The sequence below is a fragment of the Microcaecilia unicolor genome, chromosome 6 (assembly GCF_901765095.1).
Source record: "Microcaecilia unicolor chromosome 6, aMicUni1.1, whole genome shotgun sequence".
Classification (NCBI taxonomy): domain Eukaryota; kingdom Metazoa; phylum Chordata; class Amphibia; order Gymnophiona; family Siphonopidae; genus Microcaecilia; species Microcaecilia unicolor.
In genome coordinates, this window is record NC_044036.1 from 296,677,307 (window position 1) to 296,698,974 (window position 21,668).

General features: G+C 41.6%; 1 protein-coding gene across 3 annotated transcripts; it reads right to left on the reverse strand.

The window, feature by feature from the left end:
* Window positions 1–558: 558 nt before the first annotated feature.
* On the reverse strand, window positions 559–15,104 carry DPM2 (dolichyl-phosphate mannosyltransferase subunit 2, regulatory). 3 transcript variants are annotated; one of them, XM_030207967.1, is made up of 5 exons: window positions 15,009–15,104; window positions 12,261–12,346; window positions 7,534–7,623; window positions 5,966–6,068; window positions 559–964 (listed from the first exon to the last, which is right to left on the reverse strand). In XM_030207967.1, exons 2-5 carry the CDS (start codon window positions 12,261–12,263, stop codon window positions 906–908), a joined length of 255 nt encoding a protein of 84 aa, XP_030063827.1. In that variant the 5' UTR covers window positions 12,264–12,346; window positions 15,009–15,104; the 3' UTR covers window positions 559–905. The 3 variants fall into 3 exon arrangements, with proteins under 3 accessions (XP_030063827.1, XP_030063826.1, XP_030063828.1); XM_030207966.1 differs by having other exon boundaries at window positions 14,941–15,101; XM_030207968.1 differs by lacking the exon at window positions 15,009–15,104 and adding an exon at window positions 12,854–12,901.
* Between the last annotated feature and the right edge of the window lie 6,564 nt (window positions 15,105–21,668).

The following is a 21,668-nucleotide window of genomic DNA, read 5'->3' on the forward strand; positions in this document are numbered from 1 at the left end:
GGGTTCTGAGAAAGCCCTCCCTTTTGGGTGCCTTGGGAGGGGGAGCTAGCTCATCTCTCACCTCAGGCAGAAGACTGCCTTGAACTGCCCCTGTGAACACCACAGAGTTGGTCACTGCTCTCTGACCTTTAAGAGTCCTCATTACATTAACTATGTAATAGCTGCTACCCCCTGAAAGTGTGCAATGAATAGTGTCATTGCATCTGGCTACAGAGAATTCAGTGCCTTGTAGTATCTGAATTACAGAAAGCCTAATTCATACTTTCTACAAATTAAATGGGAAAGAAAAAGAATGGGCGGAGAAGGGGGAAAATTAAAACATTTTCTTATGGATTTTAATCTAATTTTAAAAGGAGTCGTATCCAGTCCCCAAGCACAGAGTTCTTCAGGAGTGGGGTGTCCAGGAAAAGGGAATAGAGACCAAATGGAAAAGAAGTAGGGGAAGACCAATAAAGATTAAGTAAAAAAAAAAATTAAAATAAAATAAAAAAGGAACCTAGGAGTTGAGGAATGACAAAAACGTTATTATGATAAAAACTAGATCCCACACAGTAGAAGTTCAGAAGAAGGATTTTTTTTCTTCCTTTTGATGGTTTCAAGAATAGAGACCAACCACTCTTTTTCTCTCAACTGACTTCTGATATAGCATCGGCTCCCAGAATTGGTGTTTCTTCCAAGAACAAGTAGCTGCAGCACTTCATTTTAAAGTGTGTTGAAAACCCTTCCTGCTGAAGGTAACAAAAAGGGTGAAGAACACCATCTTGTGTTGTTTGTATATAGGTTGCTGCTATAAGTGGAGGACAGAAGCTGTTCTCTGAAATATGTCAAAAATAATTGACCAGTTTTTCTTAAGGTTCAGGGCCTCATCATAGTACGGGAAGGAGATGTCCTTTTCGCTGAGAACATTACTCATACTTCTTCTTGGGTCTCCAGTTCTTCCACATCACAAAGGAAATAAAGAACCCTAAACATGGAGAAGTGTGTTTCACTAACAGAACAATCTTGATAGACCACAGTAAAAATAAATGATGGGCTTAAATTAAAATAGACATTCTATTTAGATCCCAACAATCATGATTTGCACCAGTAAAACTTTGAAAGTCAGAGGTAGTCAAATACACATTCCTTAACATATTCCCAAACTTTGCCTCAAAAGTTGTTTGTACAGGGGGAAGACTCATTAAGACTACAAAAAACATGCAACTTTTCCAGAATGGGCCATATTTAGGCAGTGACATTCCTAGAACTGTGTTTTGGGTGGGATTAGAAAGAGAAATACATAGAGGAGAATTTTTTTTAACAGGGTGCCTACAAATTTTTTGAAAAATGTGCTTATTTTTATAAAAGGAAATAAAGTTACCACTCTGTCTTTCTAAAATAAGCACCCATAATGCATGCATGCAAATATAAACACACAAACTTACACCTGCTTCAAGGTAGGAATAAATATGTGTGCATACTCCATGCATATAGTTTATGAATTAATATTGGAACTTTACTCGAATATTTCCCCTGATATCTCCTATCTGCAGCACATGTATAAACACACTTCTTGTCAGGTGTGCGATTTAAGAAAAGTCCCTTTTTCTGTGTGTAAAACAGGATTTATATGCAGAAAAGCCTTTCTAAAATCAACTCCGTGGATTAACAATCTAAAAAAAAAATCCTTGTGAAATCTATCTTCACAAAAATCAGGTGCAAAAACCCACAGGTAATTTAGATTTGGGCAGGTTTCAAAGAGGAAATATACGTCTGCAGCATAGATGGACTCTGCCCCAAAACGGACAGTCATCAAATTTACCTTTTAGTCCTTTTTTAAAACCCTTTACATTAAAAATTGTAGAACTTTTGTTCAATAGGTTTCAGTTTCTAGGATATGGAATATTGCATAAATCTAGAGAAAAGAGGGTGGGAAAGGTAGGACATGGTGAACTAACTGAAAAATATAAATCTTTACAGACATCCTCAAGCCACACCTTTTCATATGGTCCTTCATTTGCATTTTTTTTAGTTCAACCTTTTATTGTTTGTATTAATCAAAAAGCATACCCCAAAATAGAGACATTAAATCACCAAATCCAATTATGTTATGAAGTGATTGCATTATATTTTGACAGTTGCTAAATCTTTTACAAACCTTCCCTTCCTAACATATTTAGCAGCAGTTGCAGCTTATATTATATCCATAACACATTAGAACTATGTTCCACTAGTAATTAATAACCAAACCGGTGTCACTTTTCCAATGCCCCAGTTCAAAACTGTACAATGAGAAGGAGAAAAGGAGTCTCTGACACACATGGATTTTAATATAACCGTAGAATGTGCAACATCCTCATTCACCCAATATTCTGGCAATTTTTCAACAATTACAGCATTCTTTGGATTCTGATCACTAATGTTCCCTCTAGCGATTGATGGCTTATATGCAAAATTTGCAGCTCATCTGCAAAATTTTCCACTGCCCAAATCTGTCAGCAATTTTATGCAGCAGAAGTTCTTGACTAAAAATTGCAATCATAACAAGGTGCAAAATTAGGGAAATATGAACTGTTATTACTACCTTAATAATTATATAGCAATATTGTTTATGTCTTACTTAAGGATAACCAGTGAGACACTGTCATACCAGGGTACCAATTATATCACAGCGATAGGGTGGATTGAATTGGTGGAGGGGTAGCATTGTATGTTACGAGGGCCTTGAATCAAATAGACTAAAAATTCTGCAGGACACAAAACACATCTTGGAATCCCTATGGATAGAAATTCCATGTGTAAAGGGGAAAAGGATAGTGATAGGAGTGTACTACCATCCACCTGGCCAGAATGAACAGATAGATGTAGAAATGTTATCAAATTAGGGAGGCTAACAAACTGGGGAACACAATAATAATGGGTGATTTCAATTACCACGATATTGACTGGATAAATGTAGTATCAGAGAATGCTAGGGAGGTAAACTTCCTTGACAAAATCAAGGACTGCTTTATGAAGCAACTGGTACAGGAGCCAACATGAGGAGGAAAATTTCTAGACTTGGTCCTTAGTGAAGCGCATGATCTGGTGCAGGAGGTAATGGTGCTGGGACCACTTGATAACAATGATCAGATTTGATATCAGCTTTGGAGTAAGTACACACAGGAAATCCAATACGTTAGCATTTAAACGTATTGTACTGTTTTGGGATCTTGCCAGGTACTTGGAACCTGGCTTGGCCACTGTAGGAAACAGGATGCTGGGTTTGATGGACCTTCAGTCTGTCCTAGTATGGCAATGCTTATGTTCTTATGTAACATGAATTAGAGAGCCTTTTTCAAATGAAGGAGAGCTCTAGAATGATGGGGCATATGACAAAGTTAAGAGGGAATAGGCTTAGGAGTAACCTAAGGAAATATTATTTCACAGAAAGGGTGGTGGTGTGGAATGGCCTCCTGGTGGAGGTGGTGGAGTCGAGGACTGTTCCAGAATTTAAAAAGGCATGGGATAAGCATAAGGGATCGCTTAGGAACAGGTAGAATTGGGGGTTACAGAGGATGGGCAGACTGGATGGGTCATATGGCCTTTATCTGCCGTCATGTTTCTAAAAACATAAAAAGGCAGACATTTCAGGCTTGTGAGGAAAAGTTACAGTAATTGAGAACTGTACAGCTGTAAAAAAAACAACAAAAAAAAACCCCTCTTTCCCCCATAACCCTCACAGTAGGGCTTTCTAAGAAGAATCACACAGCTTACAAGGAGTACTGTTAACATTTAATAACAACAGTGTTGCCAAAAATCTATGATTAATATTATAGCACCATCCTATGGATGGGAACAAAAAGCCAACTGAGCAGAGTGCTTAATTTAAGTAATTGCACTCAGCTGTTAAGATGGGGCACATATGAAAAGTTCAGTTTCTCTGTGCTGCTTTATAACAGCTAAGTAAAATGTATCAGCATTATATTTTCTCATGTGCACTATGTTGTGCTGTGGGCATGCATGCACACAAATTCAGCTTCGAAAGAACGCTGGTGACCATGCAATTAATATGCTGAAATTTCACACTTCAACACTGGTTTCCTAGTCATTATTAAAATGGGAACAAAGTCTCTAAACATAAATGGGGTTTTCACTGTAAAAAGTATACTACTTTTCCCCCTTCTGTCCCATCCCCAAACCCCCTCCCCCAACTTCACAGTCATTATTCCACTATTTATTTATTAGGATATTCGCCAAAATTCATTTGCTGCTTCGCTTCACCCCAAGATATCCCCATTCCGGCTCACGTTCCAAGAGTGTTTAAAAGCAGACTTTGGTGTCAATGAATCCAAAAAGCGGGTCCATGTACTAGAGGCCAACTGAATTTCAGCTGCTGCTGTCACTTCCTCCAGCAGAGAAGGCTTTTATGAAGTCTGTTATAATCATCCCACTCACTGTGCTGTTCCAAAAGAAAGGCCCATCACCACATGCATTTCTCTCCCAGCTCGACTTAGCTTGGCTGTTTAGACTTATAGATGTTCTCAATGTGGACTACCATTAAGACGCAATTGTAACTAGGTCTCACTGCATAAAATGGGGCCTGTGCTAAAACAGCACGAGTTAGTAGTAAAATAATGCATGTTAATCATGTTGATAACTATGCCCCTCAATACCTTGTTCTGGTCACATAAAGGGAACAGATCTTTTCATGACTTTGTTACACTAACATAGTGGAGTTTAACAGAAACGTGAAGTGGGACTGGAAAAAAAAAAAAAGAGATTATATAAAAATCTACAGGAAGCTCAACCATGGCTCAGCACATAACTGAAGGCTGCAAAATGCATGCCGAAACCCAGAGCCCTATCAGGTGGTTCTCAACCCAGTACTTGGGATACACCCTACCAGCTGGGCTTTTAGGACACCACAATGAATATGCAGGACAGACATCTGAATATACTGAAGACAGTGCATGCAACTCTCTCTCTCTCTTGAGAATCCAACTGGCAGGATGAATCCCACGGACTGGGTTGAGAACCCCTGCAATACTGTAATGGACTCTAACAAACTATCAGGCTGAGCTTACCCTTATACAGTTTGCTAATTCAGCTCTCATGCGTTACTATAGCATATAACTCTTGACTACAGCTAGAGAATGACACGGGAACAATGTTTGTCCCCACCCCATCCCTGTGGGCCCTATCCTCATCTGCAGAAGCCTTGAATGTTTATGATTTTATATTTAAATCTTTTCATTAATGTATAAAAAGGAATATGCTATGCAACTGTTTGTAAATCACAAACAGAAAACAATAATAACGAGCAACTTTAAAATAACCCCCTCCCTTCCAACCCCAACAATAGCTGACTTCTACTACCCCAAGGAATCTTAATTCACCCTGCTAAAATGTCCAGGGGTACAAAATACAACCCGTTCTGTATGCCCTAACGGGGGAGAAATATGCCCCATGAAGCACTGCTATGATTTTTTAATCTGTGGATGAATAAGTCAAAAATCTCAGGATTCAGTCTAGCTCTCCTGTCTTCCACAGTCCTTCCTGCAATAGAAGAGGTCTTCTTAGAATATGTGCTGGTAGCAGGAATGTACAGGATCCCCCATGCAAATTTTGCTAGTTGTGGCCAGCATATTTGCTTGTTTTTCCCAAAAAATCAAAATATCGTCTGCATCACTCAAAACATAAATAACAGCCTAGTTCATTAACAAGCTTCAAAGTAGAAAATGACACGGGGACAAAGTTTGTTCCCGTCCCAATGGGCTCTGTCCCCATCCCTGCCCCTGCGTTACCGCAGGTCCTGTCCCTGTGTCATTCTCTAACTACAGCATATCCTGCAGCTACTGTCTCCCATGGATATTTAAAACAAAACATATACCACATCATTTCTTAGCAAAATGGCAAACACTGTGAATGAAGTAGTTTACATTTGTTGACAGTAGAGTGAGGAAGTTGGCATGATTGGCTGTTTGGACTACTTCCCATTACTCACCAACAGATAACAGCAAGAGGAGTCCTGCTACCAAAGGGAGAAGTACCGAAAATTCCCTGGGCAGAAAATAACTGTGGATCACATGATCACTGTCAATAAAGGGCTGTTTGGCACAAAGACAAAATATTATTATGCTAAAATATGTAATGGTTAAAGACCTAGCAATCAAGACCTCAAAGGAAGGTAAACCAGAACTGAAGTATGTGTAAGAGCACATGCGTTAGTACAAAAACCATGGAGACTTAGGGAAATAGACTACTGCATTTATATGAAGGTATGAATGATGGCAGGAGAACATGCATAAACCATAATAGTTCACAGTTACAGAAGACAGATGAGGAAGAAGAGGAGCATTCAGTGATGGTCAGAGATGGTGAAGGGCTGTAGTGATCAGAATGAGGAATAAAGTTGCAGACTGGGAAGGGCAGTGAGGAAAATGAGGAGGAGAAGAGGTTGAGGATAGATGGGGTGCAGAAATGAAGAGCTGAGGTATGAATGTGGGAGGGCAGTAGTGGTGGATGAAAGGATGAGGAAGGTAACAGTGGTGTATTTTCTTGTGATAGCCCCCCCCCCCCAAAAAAGGATAAAGTAGAGCTAGAAAAGGTTCCAAAAGGGCTGACCAAGTGACAAAAGGGAAAGGGAAATGGGACTTGATATACCGCCTTTCTGTGGTATTTTGCAACTACACTCAAAGTGGTTTACATATATACAGGCACTTATTTTGTACCTGGGACAATGGAGGGTTAAGTGACTTGCCCACAGTCACAAGGAGCTACAGTGGGAATCAAACCCAGTTCCCCAGGATCAAAGTCCACTGTACTAACCACTAGGCTATTCCTCCAAGGGGATGTACCAACAAATGCAAACCAGAGAATATGGTACAAAAATACAGAAACTGAAATTGGGCACCATGGGCCTAACACATCTTGATATGCTGCCTGTGCATATTGTATGAATTCCAGAAGGCAACCCTCTTTGGAACAATGCCAATGCTCATCTCAGCACCAGCAGTGAATCTGAGAGACTGAGAATCTCAGCATTCACTGTCAAAATGTGCAAAATTAACCCACTGGGAAACATTCCCCAGAGTTACAATTTCAAAACAAATTGAAAATAAAAAAACCCCAAAACATTTTTTTTCCACATACAGTACACAATTAAATTCTAGGATATGTTGTCAAAAGATGTGCTGAAAGAATTAGCATAGCTGATTTTAATAAATGGTTTGGACCAATTCCTGGAGCAAAAAGACCATAAATATTTATTGGCCATTTACACCTGAGAAAGCCACTACTTAGCAAGAACGACTGGCCCTATTCTTTGGAATGTCCAATACTTTTAACTTATATTGGCCACTGTCAGAGATAGGGTGCTGGGCTTAGTATATCTTTGGTCTGATTCAGTACAGAAAGATTAAGGGTAAAGTAGGGCAGAGGTGATGGGAGGGGCTGCAAACGGGGAACAGCAGTAGTGATGAGAGTGAGAAAAGGTTAGGGATGAGGCAAGGCAATAATGGTCGGCGTGAGAAATGTTATGGGGTTGAACAAAAGTTGGCATGGAACACATACCAAAGCAATAATCCAGACGCTGCAATACGTGAAAAGAGCAAGGCTGAAGCCTAGGATGCTGAAACCCACCAGCTGGTCAGTCTTCGTGGCCTAAAAACAAAAAGGGAGAACAAAACAAAATTGTATTATGCATTTGAAGTTAGAAAATGAAACACTTGTGTCATCCAAGCACCTGAAGGCTTCAGGAAGAACTACCTTGCTAAACTTCACATTTGAGAAACAGAAACTGAAGAGGTCTTTTACCAAAACACACGCCCTAACAGCAGATACCAGCGTGTTGTTTAATGCAAAGGCTTTGTGCTAATTGTTCGGGATGTGCCCAGTGTGTCCTCAGCAAATAACAATTGAACACTGGTGCACACAGAACCTGGTTGCAATTAGCGCAGCTGCACTTAGCTCCTTCTATTGAGAAGAAACTAATGAAGCTGCGCTAACTGCAAAAATGAAAGTTAGTAATGCATTAAGTACTGTGCGCTCAGCTCATATGCAGTCCACACCTATTCTTCACCCATGCCCTGCCTAGTTCCTGCCCCCAACACAAAACATGTGCTTAATGCATGAATTAGGAAGATTGAGCTCAACTCGGAAAAAATTTATCTTAAGATATTTATAATATTTATGATACTTATTGACTGAATGTTCGGTTGCCCGAACATTAAGTCTGCCCCTGCCTGTGGCACACCGATTGAAAAACGCTGGTCTATGTGGAGGGGCATAATCGACCGCGAACGTCCATCTCCATGGGCGTCTATGTCCGAAAACGGGTATGTGAAGAGGCGGGACAGACCGTATTATCGAAAAAGATGGGCGTCCATCTTTCGTTTCGAAAATACGGTTTGGACGGATCAAATGCCATGGATTTGGTCCCTTCTGAGATGGGCGTTTTTTTTTTTTTTTTGCGGTAACGGAAACTAAAAACACCCAGCTCAGAAACGTCCCAATCCAAGCCATTTGGTCGTGGGAGGGACAAATGTACAATACTACCATAGCTCTTAGGTGTGAAGGGGGCAACTACATGTTGGTACCGTAGATTTTAGAGTCCTCCCATTTACCACCACATGTGTTATGGGTGGGGGGGGGGGGGGGGGGAATGGGCCTGGGTCTGCCTGCCTGAAGTGCACTGCAGTACCCACTAAAAGTGCTCCAGGGACCGGACTTGTTGCTGGTGTATAACCTTGGCACAGCAGTTCACACCTGAAGACTAATCTCGCTGAAAATGTCCTTTATTTGAATAAGCACCTTTACTCACAGTTAACTGCAGATCAGAGGTTGTGCCCCACTGGCAACGAGTCTCGCTGGTACTGAGATTAGCAGTAGATCCGAGCTGGCAGAATGGTGTACAATGCCTTCTTTCAGAAACATTCAAGGTAAGAACTAAGTGCTGTAATGTGGCTAACACATGAAAGGGATCTAAAAGTGTCTTACACAAATGGCCACTATCTCATGGACTACCGGAAACAAAACAGGGCACACTCTGACCCAGTAAGCAGAGGGAAAAGCACCATAGGAGTAGAGCCTACCAACTACCAACATCGTGAGCATTTAACACAAGCTAGTGGAATCAAGGAGCCCAATACCCTACACCCACCACAATGCATTGCTGATGTGACTCTGCAGTGCGCATAACAGAAAAGGTGTCACACTCAACCAAGAGCCACATCAGAACCATGGAAAGGCTGTCAGAGGATAGAACACATTCTGCTGTCATGGAGGTGGGTACGGAATTTGAGGCTGGCATACAGGCTGGGAAAAAAAGTTTGTAAAGTGGGTTTTTTTTGGTGGGAGGGGGTTAGTGACCACTGGGGGAGTCAGGGGAGGTCATCCCCGATTCCCTCCGGTAGTCATCTGGTCAGTTGGGGCACTTTTTTGGGACTTGGACCTGAAAAAAAAAGGGTCTAAATAAAGCGGACCAAATTCTCGTCAAAAACGCCCTTCTTGTTTCGATTATCAGCTAAAGACGCCCATCTCTTCTCAGCCAATAACCACACCCCAATCTCGCCTTCGCCACGCATCCGACACGCCCCCATGATCTTTGTTCGTCTCCGTGACGGACTGCAGTTGAGGATGCCCAAAATCGGGTTTCAATTATACCGATTTGGGCGCCCACGGGAAACGGACGCCTATCTCCGATATGGGCGTCTTTCTCTTTCGAAAATAAGCTGGATAGTGCAATATATTACAAATTGTTACAGAATATCAGTCACAAAACACTGAGCAGTTATCTTTATACAACTGCGCCACGATAGTAACTGTATGCCTTTCACTGTTGAGCTTTTTTCCTCCTATTAAGGCTGGGGAGGCTGGGGCGGTATATCAAAATTTTAATAAACTATAAACTGTAATTACTTGAGAACATTTAATTATGTAGCTTAATAATGGGAAGTGGGGATAAAAATTAGTGATTATGACAAGCAACTAGGGTCTGCATGTCATGTAGGAGAATAAGGGCAGAAAGCCATAAGAACATTCTCCACCTTAAGAAAGGAAAAGCTTGAAGCAGGGGTTTCTTTAAAGGGTTTGGACTATATTTCCCATAGGGCAGGTGGGCTGAGCCTGAAGAAGGCTGATGAGTCAGAAGGCTTCCAAGTGCCCTGATTAACAATCCCATTTCTTTGTGGAAGAGAAATTTAAAGGTGGTTTTGCCTTATGGAGGGGGATACCTGGGGAGAGACACACTGGGAACAGAGAGGTTTCCCCAGGATGGAGGACTGAGTAGGAGTTTCCCTCCCAGCCTCCATTGTAGGACTGTCTCCACAGCCAGGAAAGAGAAGTCTCAGCTCCAGAGACAGGCAGATGTGCCAGTGATTTTGAAGATCTCCCATGTTAAAAAGGAAAAACAGTGATCTTTTTTTTTTTTACTTTATTTATTTGAAACATATTTCACAAGCATATACCTTGTTATAAGTAACAGAATTGCATCATCAGTAAATTACATTATAATAGAAAGGAAAGAAAAAAGAAAACCAATATTGATAATATCAACCCTTCCTTAGACCACTAACTGGGGAGAGCAAACCTGTTAAATAAGGAGATCACACAGGAAGTAACTATCAAGGAAGGCAAAAACCAGACATGGATCAACCCCACAACCCTTTAATACAACTCAACTAAACTATGGTGATCTTCCACTACTGTTTATCTTTTTCAAGCCAAAAGATTGAAGGTGTTCAGATGCAAAAAAAAGATGTACTTTACATCTAAATAAAGTACTACACATTTGTTCGGATATGCTAACAGAACGAGGCCCCCAGCATTCTAGTCTCTTCTCTCATAAGCAAAAATTCCTTTCCTCTGTCCTGTGTAGATCTTGTAACAACAGGATACATCCACAATTTCTGAACACAAAACAATGACGTGAGTTTCTAAAATATAATCTCAATTCTGCATTCAAATCTTGCTCGAAGACAAGTGAGACCAATAACGTAGCTCTGGTGGAGAGACCTCTCAAAGTGAATCTTCCAAGTCTTTTTTTGGAGACAGGCTGTATATATGAAAAATATAAATAAATCAAACAAAAAGGAGTGGAAACTGGATCAGGCTCTTCAACAAACAGACTCCGGATGCCGGAATGGAATTATAGATGTTTATTTAAGCTGACTCGACATGGAACCATGTTTCGGCACATGCATGCCTACCTCAGGAGTCTTGATACATATACAGTGATACCTCGGTTTTCATTGATAATCCGTCCGAAAACAATGAATGAAAACCAAAACCGACGAAAACCGAGGCAATTATTTCCATATGAATCAATGTAAATCCAATTAATTTGTTCTAGACACTCCAAAATACATACCGAAAACACATTTTATAGAGAATAAATATTGTCCCATGATGGAGCTAAAGGGAAAGGGTTAACTTATTAGCAAGGGAAACACTTAACAGGGACAATGAGATTTGAGCACATGTGATTTTATCTTACGTGCGTTGCGTTACACGCGCGGGGTGATGCTCACACGAGAAACAACGCCACAATGAGCAGGAGAACGCGTGGGTCGCCCTTTGTTTTCGCAAAATTAGCAGCGAGGTCACATGGGCACGCCAATGAAATCTGAGGCAACCGACGAAATCCGAGACAAATTTTTCGCTGAAAAAAAATCAACGAAAACTGAAACCAACAATAACAGAAGTCAACGAAAACCGAGGTATTACTGTACTTGATAATCACATTTATCGTTGATGATGCTTCTTGTGAAAAGAGAATGATCTGGTGTTTAGAAAGACCGTTGGTAAAAGAAATAAATTGTTCAGTAGCAAGTGAAAAGCCGATATCCACCCCATGGGACCTTTGTGTTCTTTCCACTTTTTGTAGTTGTTTTGCAAATATAAATAAATATCATGACAACAGACCTTAAAGAAGTCACCAATTAGAATTTACTCTATTGGAATCCCTGGGTCCCAAACCATACAACATCATGAGAACTGCTCCCGCTTTTTAGATACTGAAGGAGGCATATGTGAACACACCTTCAGGTTTAGTAAATATTATTTTCTCATGCTATTTTTTCCCCTAAGGACTGTCTGTCTTCCTAGTTAAAGCTTTTGGGTGGACTTCCCAAGTTAATATGAATTTTCATACTTGAACAATAATGGTTGTTACTTTATAGTATACCATATTTTTAATGAAGTTAAAATAAGACAGACAGATGATCCCTATTTTTTCTGTTTAAATCAGTGAAGCCATGGGAGGCTGAAGAGCTGTAACACAACAAGCACAGCAAACTTACCATTTCCTTGATACGGCACTTCCAGGAACATTACCAATCAGAAGTTAAGGTCGTAATGTGTTGTGTTTCAAGAGTTCTGTGGATTCCTGGAAGACACATTTTTGAACACATTAGACTATACCCTTTAAATACTACCACCAGTACACCGATAGCATTCTTTTAATTTGGACAGAGGGAAAAGAGACTCTCAAACAATTTTACACTTATTTTAAATGCACTCCATCTTTCAATCATATTCAAAATTGACAATTCCACAGAAAAAGTCAACTTTCTTGACACCACAGCTTCTATCAACAATGGCTACAAGTATATACAAGCATCTATATACAGGAAATCAATTGACAGAAACAGCTACCTCCACACTTACAGCTTCTACCTTTCACATACAAAAAGTCAATCATACACAATATCATTGTATATGCTCTGACCCAAGAAACAAACACCTAAATCCTTCAAACAGAAAGGCTACAACCCCAAAATAATCTCTGGGAAGATTGCCTCTTCACTTAAAACACCAGTACAAAGACAAGAAAACCTCTGAGATGCAGTAACATACAATCCAGAAGTGGATAAACAGAAAAATCATAAAAGACCTCCAGGTGAATATTTCTAGCTTCCACCAATAATGGCCTTCTGCAACCACCTTATCTGAAGCAAAAATTAGTGAAAAGCAAACTTCCAACAGAAGCTCAAATAGAAAACAATGACTCATGTCCCTGCAATATACCAGGCTACAGACTGTGCCAGCACATATCTCAGGATCCCACAGTTTACTCAAATGAGAACAACATTAACTATAAGGGGTTTCTATTCATGCTCCCTTCAAATGTAGTATATTATTCAATGTAGAAAATATGAAGGAGAATGCTACACTGGAAAATGGGGCAGATGCTAAAAGCAAGAATCAACTCAAACAGATGCTACATTAAACACCACGAAGCTAACCAGGGTAATCCTACGTAGAGGCTGACTAAAGCCAACCTGAAATCCAGGTTTGAGTTTCAGCCAAAAATGTCTGTGTATTTTCAGAAAAAAACAAAACCGTGGCCTGGTCCTCTGTCACAAGTCAGTCCCCCCAACAGAGAAGCTGTCCCTCCCACACGCCGCCCACCCCTCACCCATTGGCCCTCCCTGGGCCTACCTTCTAAAAGCCCTGGTGATCTAGTGACCTCTTCAGGGGCATCCCAAATTGCTCCTGCCCCTGCTGGCTGTGTTGTGAAAATGGTGGCCGAGACTGCTATGGAACGTTGTGGCCGCCATTATGGGACTGGAACCAGCATGGGCAGGAGCAATCTTCAGTCATCATTTTGAGATTGGAAATGGCATGACCAGGAACAACAACTGGGGATTGTTCCTGCCCACGCTAATTCCAATCCCAAAACAGTGGCCGTGTGACTGCCGCAGGAAATTGCAGCCACCATTTTCACAACACAGTCAGCGGGGGCAAGAACGACTTGGGATGCTCCTACACCAAAGAGGCCACTAGACCACCAGGGGTTTAGAAGGTAGGCCCAGGGAGAACCTAAAGGTGGAGGATTGGGGGAGGGGGAACGGGTTTTCTGTCAGGAAGGCCGGCTTGGAGGGGATGGACTTGCAGCAGAGGATGGGGCCACAGATTCAGTTCCTGCCAAACCTGAGCGGTGAATTTCGGATGTGGATTCGGTTGGCCTCTAATCCAACTGTGGGAGATCATTTTCCAACACCACAGCACTACACCAATGACTTTATGGTCAGAATATTAAATGTATCAAGGTAAGGGGAAGCTCACTCAGATAAACATACAATACTCAATAAACCACAACAGAGTGAGCTTTTGCTCAGTCTGTTGTGGTTTACAGAATATTAAGTGGAAATTTTAAAACGATCCAGGTATGCAAAACCAAAGTTAAAAAGATAAAATATTTTGACACAACCAGTAACGGTCTTAACAAAAGTATACTGCTCTGTCACCAGGGCTGTAACTAGCTATATGCGACCGCACAGGGCGCATGGAAAACAGTGGTACTAAAATTGTGCCCCATCCATTGGGTTCCCTTGCTGACATTATGTGAGCAGGCAGGGCTGGAGACCAACATTCCTGATGTTGATGCAACCTAGCATCAAATGACAGACTGCACAACAAATATACCCAAATCTCGATACTGCACTACCTACCAAATTATGTTAGCTTTCCTGTCTCCATTCTCCCTCTTCATACACCCCAGACCTGTTAATGACAGATTTGTATATCTGCCTCTATTTACATATCTGAATAAACTTAATGTAAGCCACATAGAACCGATTCCCCGACTAGAACTTATGCATGTATAAATGTAATAAAGTAAAGGACTGCAACAGGGGTGCTGGGGGTGGGGGGTTGCACCAGGCCCATTTGCAGCCTGCAATGCACCTGTTATCACTTTCTGTTCTCAATCCGTCTCTCCCTATTTCTTACCCCACGCCACCCTAATCCAGGAGAATGTCATTGGAATATGTCATGTTTTGCTCATTTTTGACCTGAACGCGTTGCCTTCCAAAGCTAATCGAAAAATATATTGTTAGTCCACTAGAAAAAAGGCATCATCTTAATTTCTAATTATTACCTTTAAAATGGACTAACACGGCAACTATTATCCAAGAGCTTTGCCTAAATCCCCCCTTTTGCGCTAAATTAGCCATTATTAAAAAGTTACAATGGTACTTTTTTTGTGTGAGCCGCCGGGTTTTCCTTTCTTTTTTTTTTCTAGCGCTGCTGCCGCCGGTGCCAACCTGCAAAACCGGACTTCTCATTCAAATTTTCTTTCAAAGCTTCCATCCTTCCTCTTCGTGCTGTTGGTTTTTTTTTTTTTTTTTCATTTGCAACCTCTCAAGGAAGTTAGATTGAGAACAGGAGACGGTACGAGGCTATCTAGCCCATTATATGGGTGGAAGCCAGTAGGCGGAGTCACAAGTACACCCAAAACAATAGCAAAAGCTATTGAAAGCAATAGTAAAAGATGATTAGAAATAATGGACTGCCTATGAATCCAGCTGTAAAAAGTCAAAAGCTGTTCCAGTTAGATAGGCAGTGCCTTAAAAGGTGGAGGACAAAAGTTTTTTGTTTTTTTTTCTTAACTTATTAGACAGTTTTTTTAATTGATTTATCAATAGAAATCAAACAAAATAAAACATGGAAAAGAAAATAAGATGATACCTTTTTTATTGGACATAACTTAATACATTTCTTGATTAGCTTTCGAAGGTTGCCCTTCTTCGTCAGATCTGGGCAACCTTCGAAAGCTAATCAAGAAATGTATTAAGTTATGTCCAATAAAAAAGGTATCATCTTATTTTCTTTTCCATGTTTTATTTTGTTTGATTTCTATTGATAACCTTAAGAGTGGACTAACACAGCTACCACACTCCTCTACCTTTAATTGATTTGAAAGTGTCCCATTAACTACAGTCGGTATATAAGAACTAGATTAGATTAGATATATTATGTAGATATAAATATTATGAAATCAAAACTCAGTATCACTGAAACAGCTTTAAAAACTATTGTAGTTGGTAGGAACAGCACTAATAAAGGCTGTATTTTGTGCTTATTTTTCTACACTGTTCTATAAAATACAGTAACGGCCAAATTTCAATGAGGATATGCTGTTTACTGATGGGTTCATCTTCACTGTTGTAATCTGCCTTGGGAAACCTGGTGTTATGATTGGAAGTAAAATTAAACTCTCCTTTCATTGGGGCACATGGAATCACATCTTCACCTCATCTTTTTTGTACAAATGGATTATTCTGGTTTGAGCATGTTTCAAGGACAAGTGGTTTTCATAAGTCAAAATAATAAAAATAAATATTTTCTTTCATACAGATCTCTCATTTGTTTAAACATATCTAAATAGGCTATAAGCCCCTAATGCAGTCCATTGGTTTTCTTATATTTTATCTTTGTGATGACTTATACTGCACCAAAACTGGAAATACAGTGAGACAGAATAATAGAATTCAGTTAACATCCAAAACTTATTAATTAACATTATAATTGTGTTCACGTTTGGGTAATAACTGAGAAAATGCTATTGAAAACTGATCTGAAGAAGCAATAAATATATATCACAGAACTGGAAGATGCTGGCACATTTAGACTGACTCTGGACTTCTGCAAAAAAGGTAGCTCTGACCTCATTATTTAATATATTTCTTTAAATAGTAGTAATAAACAATAATAAGTGCATTTTTATAACATACCACTGCATTCCACAAAACAAAAGGAGCATGTTCGCACAAACCATCTTTCTCTTTTGCTATAGGCACAGGGGGAAAAGAAAGATTTTTAATGCTTCCAGGTTTCAACCTAATTCACGTTTAATGTGGGATATAACTGCCATAAATAAGTAAATAAATAAATAGATAGATAGAAACGCTGAATGTTGAGCACCTGATTGTCAGAACACATGTCTGTTTTAGTGGCCCTTTACCAGGAGAAAAAAAAAATCTTTGCATGAATATAACATATGCTAGAGTGTCCCTATAATCAGCTCCTCCAAATGACACACTGATTACGATTTATAACAAATCACTACTCTACCTATGAAAAATTATTCCGTTATAATACTTCCTCTGTGTACATCCGTACGCTGCACAAGCTGGTGCAGCTGGCATGTTTGAAAATATAAGTGAGATTAAATAATGCTACCAAAAATAACGAATGACAACGCATGGATGCTGCACCTCATAGGTTTGTTCGCTTTGTTTTGAGTGTAGGCAAAACGACGGCTGAACGGGGGAAGGGGAAACATGGACTAACCTAAGTGGCTTCAACGTTTTGACGTCATGCCGGCTCCTGTGCTCAATCAAACCTCTTTGCCTCTCAGTCCTCGCGTTTTTTGATGACCATCAATTTCTAGCGACCAATAAGGGACGTAGCCAATAAGAGCGCGCCGAAGGCGGGAGAATTAGAATGCACGTTTTAGTAATAATAATAGTCACTAATGGAGTGGTGACTGTAGGAGGAGGGAGAGAGGGGTCTGTCAAACTTGTGAGGCTCAGCAACTTTGTTTTTTTTAAGCTATTTTGTTGCAGTGTATGCGATTTTTTTTTTGGTGGGGGGCGGTATTCACTATTCAAACTAATGTGCGTTCCAAACATATCTCTGTCAATTCCAAGCCTCATTCTGGTGCTTGAATAACTTCTCTCATTATTGCTGCAGAGTCAGACCTCATTCTGGTTCTCCGTTGCCCACTGCACCACGGTTCAGACTGATACTAGCCCGGGATAGAGGAAGAGAGGCAAGGGAAATTCATGCAGAGGGAAAAAGGAGAAAGTCAGCACGGAGAATGTGGGGAAGGGGGTGAGAACAGATACTGGAAACAGGGGGAGAGAGCAGCAGCGAACAACTCTTGGCAACAGAGACCACCACAAAGAGCTCTGAACTTCAGAGAGACCACCACAAGTAGAGAATGACACCGGGATGGGAAACCGCAGTAACTGCGGGGATGGGGACAGAGCTCATGGGGACGGGGCGGGGACAGATCCCACAGGGATGGGGACAGGGGACAAACTTTGTCCCCGTGTCATTTTCTACTTTGAAGCCTGTTAATGAACTGGACTGTTATTTATGTTTAAGTGATGCTTACAAAGATATTTTGATTTTTTTGGAAAAACAAGCAAACATACTGGCCACATTCTGCTACCAGCACATCTTCTAAGAAGACAACTTCTATTCCAGGAAGGACTGTGGAAGACAGGAGAGCTAGATTGAATCCTGAGATTGTTGATGATTTCGTATTTATCCACAGATTTAAAAAACATAACAGTGCTTTATAGGGCATATTTTTCCCCTCTAGGGCATATAGAACCCTCATCGTCCCCGTCTCATCTGCCCGCAACCTCGGAGTCATCTTCGACTCCTCCCTCTCCTCTGCGCATATCCAGCAGATAGCCAAGACCTGTCGCTGCTTCCTCTATAACATTAGCAAAATTCGCCCTTTCCTCTCTGAGCACACCACCCGAACTCTCGTCCACTCATTACCTCTTGCCTTGACTACTGCAACCTACTCACTGGCCTCCCACTTAGCCATCTATTCCCCCTTCAGTCCGTTCAGAACTCGGCTGCACGTCTTATCTTCCGCCTGGACCGATATACTCATATCACCCCTCTCCTCAAGTCACTTCACTGGTTTCCGATCAGGTACCGCATACAGTTCAAGCTTCTCCTACTAACCTACAAATGCACTCGATCTGCAGCCCCTCCTTACCTCTCTACCCTCATCTCCCCTTACGTTCCTACCCGTAACCTCCGCTCTGAAGACAAATCCCTCCTCTCAGTATCCTTCTCCACCACCGCCAACTCCAGGCTCCGCCCTTTCTGCCTCGCCTCACCCCATGCTTGGAATAAACTCCCTGAGCCCATACGCCAAGCCCCCTCCCTGCCCATCTTCAAATCCTTGCTCAAAGCCCACCTCTTCAATGTTGCCTTTGGCACCTAACCACTACACCTCTATTCAGGAAATCTTGACTGCCCCAACTTTTTTTTTTTATATTACATTTGTACCCCGCGCTTTCCCACTCATGGTAGGCTCAATGCGGCAGGCAATGGAGGGTTAAGTGACTTGCCCAGAGTCACAAGGAGCTGCCTATGCCGGGAATCGAACTCAGTTCCCCAGGACTTTAGATTATAAGCTTCTTCGAGCAGGGACTGTCCTTCTTTGTTAAACTGTACAGCGCTGCGTAACCCTAGTAGAGCTCTAGAAATGTTAAGTAGTAGTATAACCCTGGACATTTTAACAGTGTGAATTAGGATTCCTTGGGGTAGTAGATATCACCTGTTGTTGGGGTTGGAAGGGTGGAGGGTGGTGGTGGAGGGAAGGAGGGTTATTATAGCTGCTCATTGTTATTATTGTTCTCTATTTGTAATTTATGCACAACAGTTGCACAGCATATTGTTCCTTTTTATATTTTAATAAAAAGATTAAAATATAAGTGTTTGAGGCTTCTGCAGATGAGGACAGAGCACATGGGGACAGGGACAGAACCTGTGGGGATGGGGCAGGGATGGAGACAAGGCCTGTGGGGATGGGGCAGGGACGGAGACAGAACCTGCGGGGATGGGGTGGGGACAGAGACAGAACCCACAGGGACATGGCGGGGACGGAGACAAACTTTGTCCCCGTGTCATTTTCTAACCACAAGCTCTTTGTGGTGGTCTCTGTTGACAAGTTGTTAGCTGCTGAATGCCCCCTGTATTTCCAGTAGCTGTTCTCACCCCCTACCCCACATTCTCTGTGCTTTCTTTTTTTCTCTGCATGCATTTCCCTTGCCTCTCTTCCTCCATCCCCCTAGCATCTGCTCCCATGTCCCACTTTTTCTTGAGCATTTGGTCACAATAGGAAAAATTTCCCTGCCCCCCCACATAAAACAATCAAAATACCATAAATGTGTGTACAAAGTAATTAAGAGAAGAAGACCTCAAACAGTTGTCCCTGCCAGTAAATAAATCATAGGTGGCAGTTATTATCGTTACTTTAAAAACATACACCAAAATGTCTTATTTAAAAGCATGTCTTCTTGGGGATGGGGGAGGGGCAAATTATGAGCCTGCAAGTTAATGGAGAGGGGGGTTAAGGCTGAAGATTCGTTTGTACCAGCCCTGGCTGCTAGTGCCAGCAGGGGCTCTGCTGTTTGGGGCTGCAGAAGGGCTGTGCTGGTATAGGTTTTTATCACTTTCTTAATTACACTGGTTTGTAATAGGCAAGCTTGGGGTTAGTCAGGTTTAAGGATAGTAATAATTAGGTACATATCTGATAGGATATTAAGTTAAACAGAAATGTTAGAAGTGTTATTTTCATTTTGAATACTAGACAAACTGAAAACTAGGTGACCACTGAATGAAGAACACGATGGTGCTTATTTTAGAAGCACCAGTTTGCATTTTCAATGTCCATAAACCAGCACTTACTGGGACTTGACAACAAGCCAGGTGTCAGGTTGCCATGGTGACTAAAAAAAATCAGACCGTTGGCATCTAAGTTTCTTAGTGTCAGGTAGAGTGTGTGGGCAGCGGAATGTAAAGCATGGGATATGGCTCTGTCGCCCTTCCTCTTTCCCTTAGCAGTCCATACACTTAGCTCAACCCCTCTCCCCATACCCACTCTCCCTTCCCACAGCAGCCCTTGGTTTACCCTCCATATCCTTTCTCTCTGGTGGGTTTTGGCAGAAGTGGAAGAAGAGGAGAGTGGCTACATATGGGGCCGCATGCTCCTCTGTCATGTGGCTCTGACTGCTGAATTTGAACCACAGGACACCATAGATCACTGTGGATCCAATTCAGCAAGCAGATCTAAGTGGCTTGACAAGCAACTGTGCTCTTTTATTCTTTGTTTCTACTTAAAAAGTGCTGGTTACAGAGGAGATGGAAGGTAAGCCGAGGAGTGCTATGGGGGGTGTGCACATGTCAGGTACCACAGGGAGGCAAGGAGGATAAGTGGAGGTGTTTGTGTGCATACTGGAGATACCACTGGTGGAAAGGGAGAGACATCCTTTGAAAAAAGAGAAAGCCAGTCAAATGCAAGAAAGCCACCCCAGGAAGAGAGTGACTGAAATTACTGCCCTCATCATTGCCTTGTACTCAGGATTACTTTTGCAATGATGCATGATCAGTAGGGTAAAATAACATTATTATTATTATTATTAGCATTTGTATAGCGCTACCAGACGCACGCAGCGCTGAACACCTGATACAAAGAGACAGTCCCTGCTCAAAAGAGCTTACATTCTAAATAATACAGACAGACAAGACAGTTACGGGTGAGGGAAGTAATGGGTGAGAAGGAAGGAAGGAACAAGGGGAGGGCAATTGAGTAGTGGCTAGGAGCTAAAAATCAGTGGTGAAAAGGTGAGTTTTCAGCATAGATCTGAAAACAGGTAGAGATGGAGCTAGATGTATAGGTCCAGGAAGTCTATTCTAGGCATAAGGTGCCGCGAGAGAAAAGGAACGAAGCCTGGAGTTAGTGGAGGAGAAGGGGGATGACAAGAGAGATTTGTCCAGTGAGCGGAGTTCACGGGGAGGAATGTAGGGAGAGATGAGAGTGGAGAGGTAATGGGGGGCTGCAGAGTGGATGCATTTAAAGGTCAGTATGAGAAATTTAAACTGAATGCGGAAGCGGACAGGGAGCCAGTGATGTGACTTGAGGAGCGGGCTAGTGTGGGTATAATGATTCTGGCAGAAAATAAGTCGTGCCGCAGAATTTTGGACAGATTGGAGAGGAGAGAGATGGCTGAGCGGAAGACCAGTGAGAAGTAAATTGCAATAGTCCAAGCGAGAGGTGACAAGGGTGTGGATAAGGGTTCTGGCAGCATGTTCAGAAAGGAAGGGGCGAATTTTGCTTGTAGATAAAGAAACGACAGGTTTTGGCGATCTGTTGAATATGCGTAGAGAAG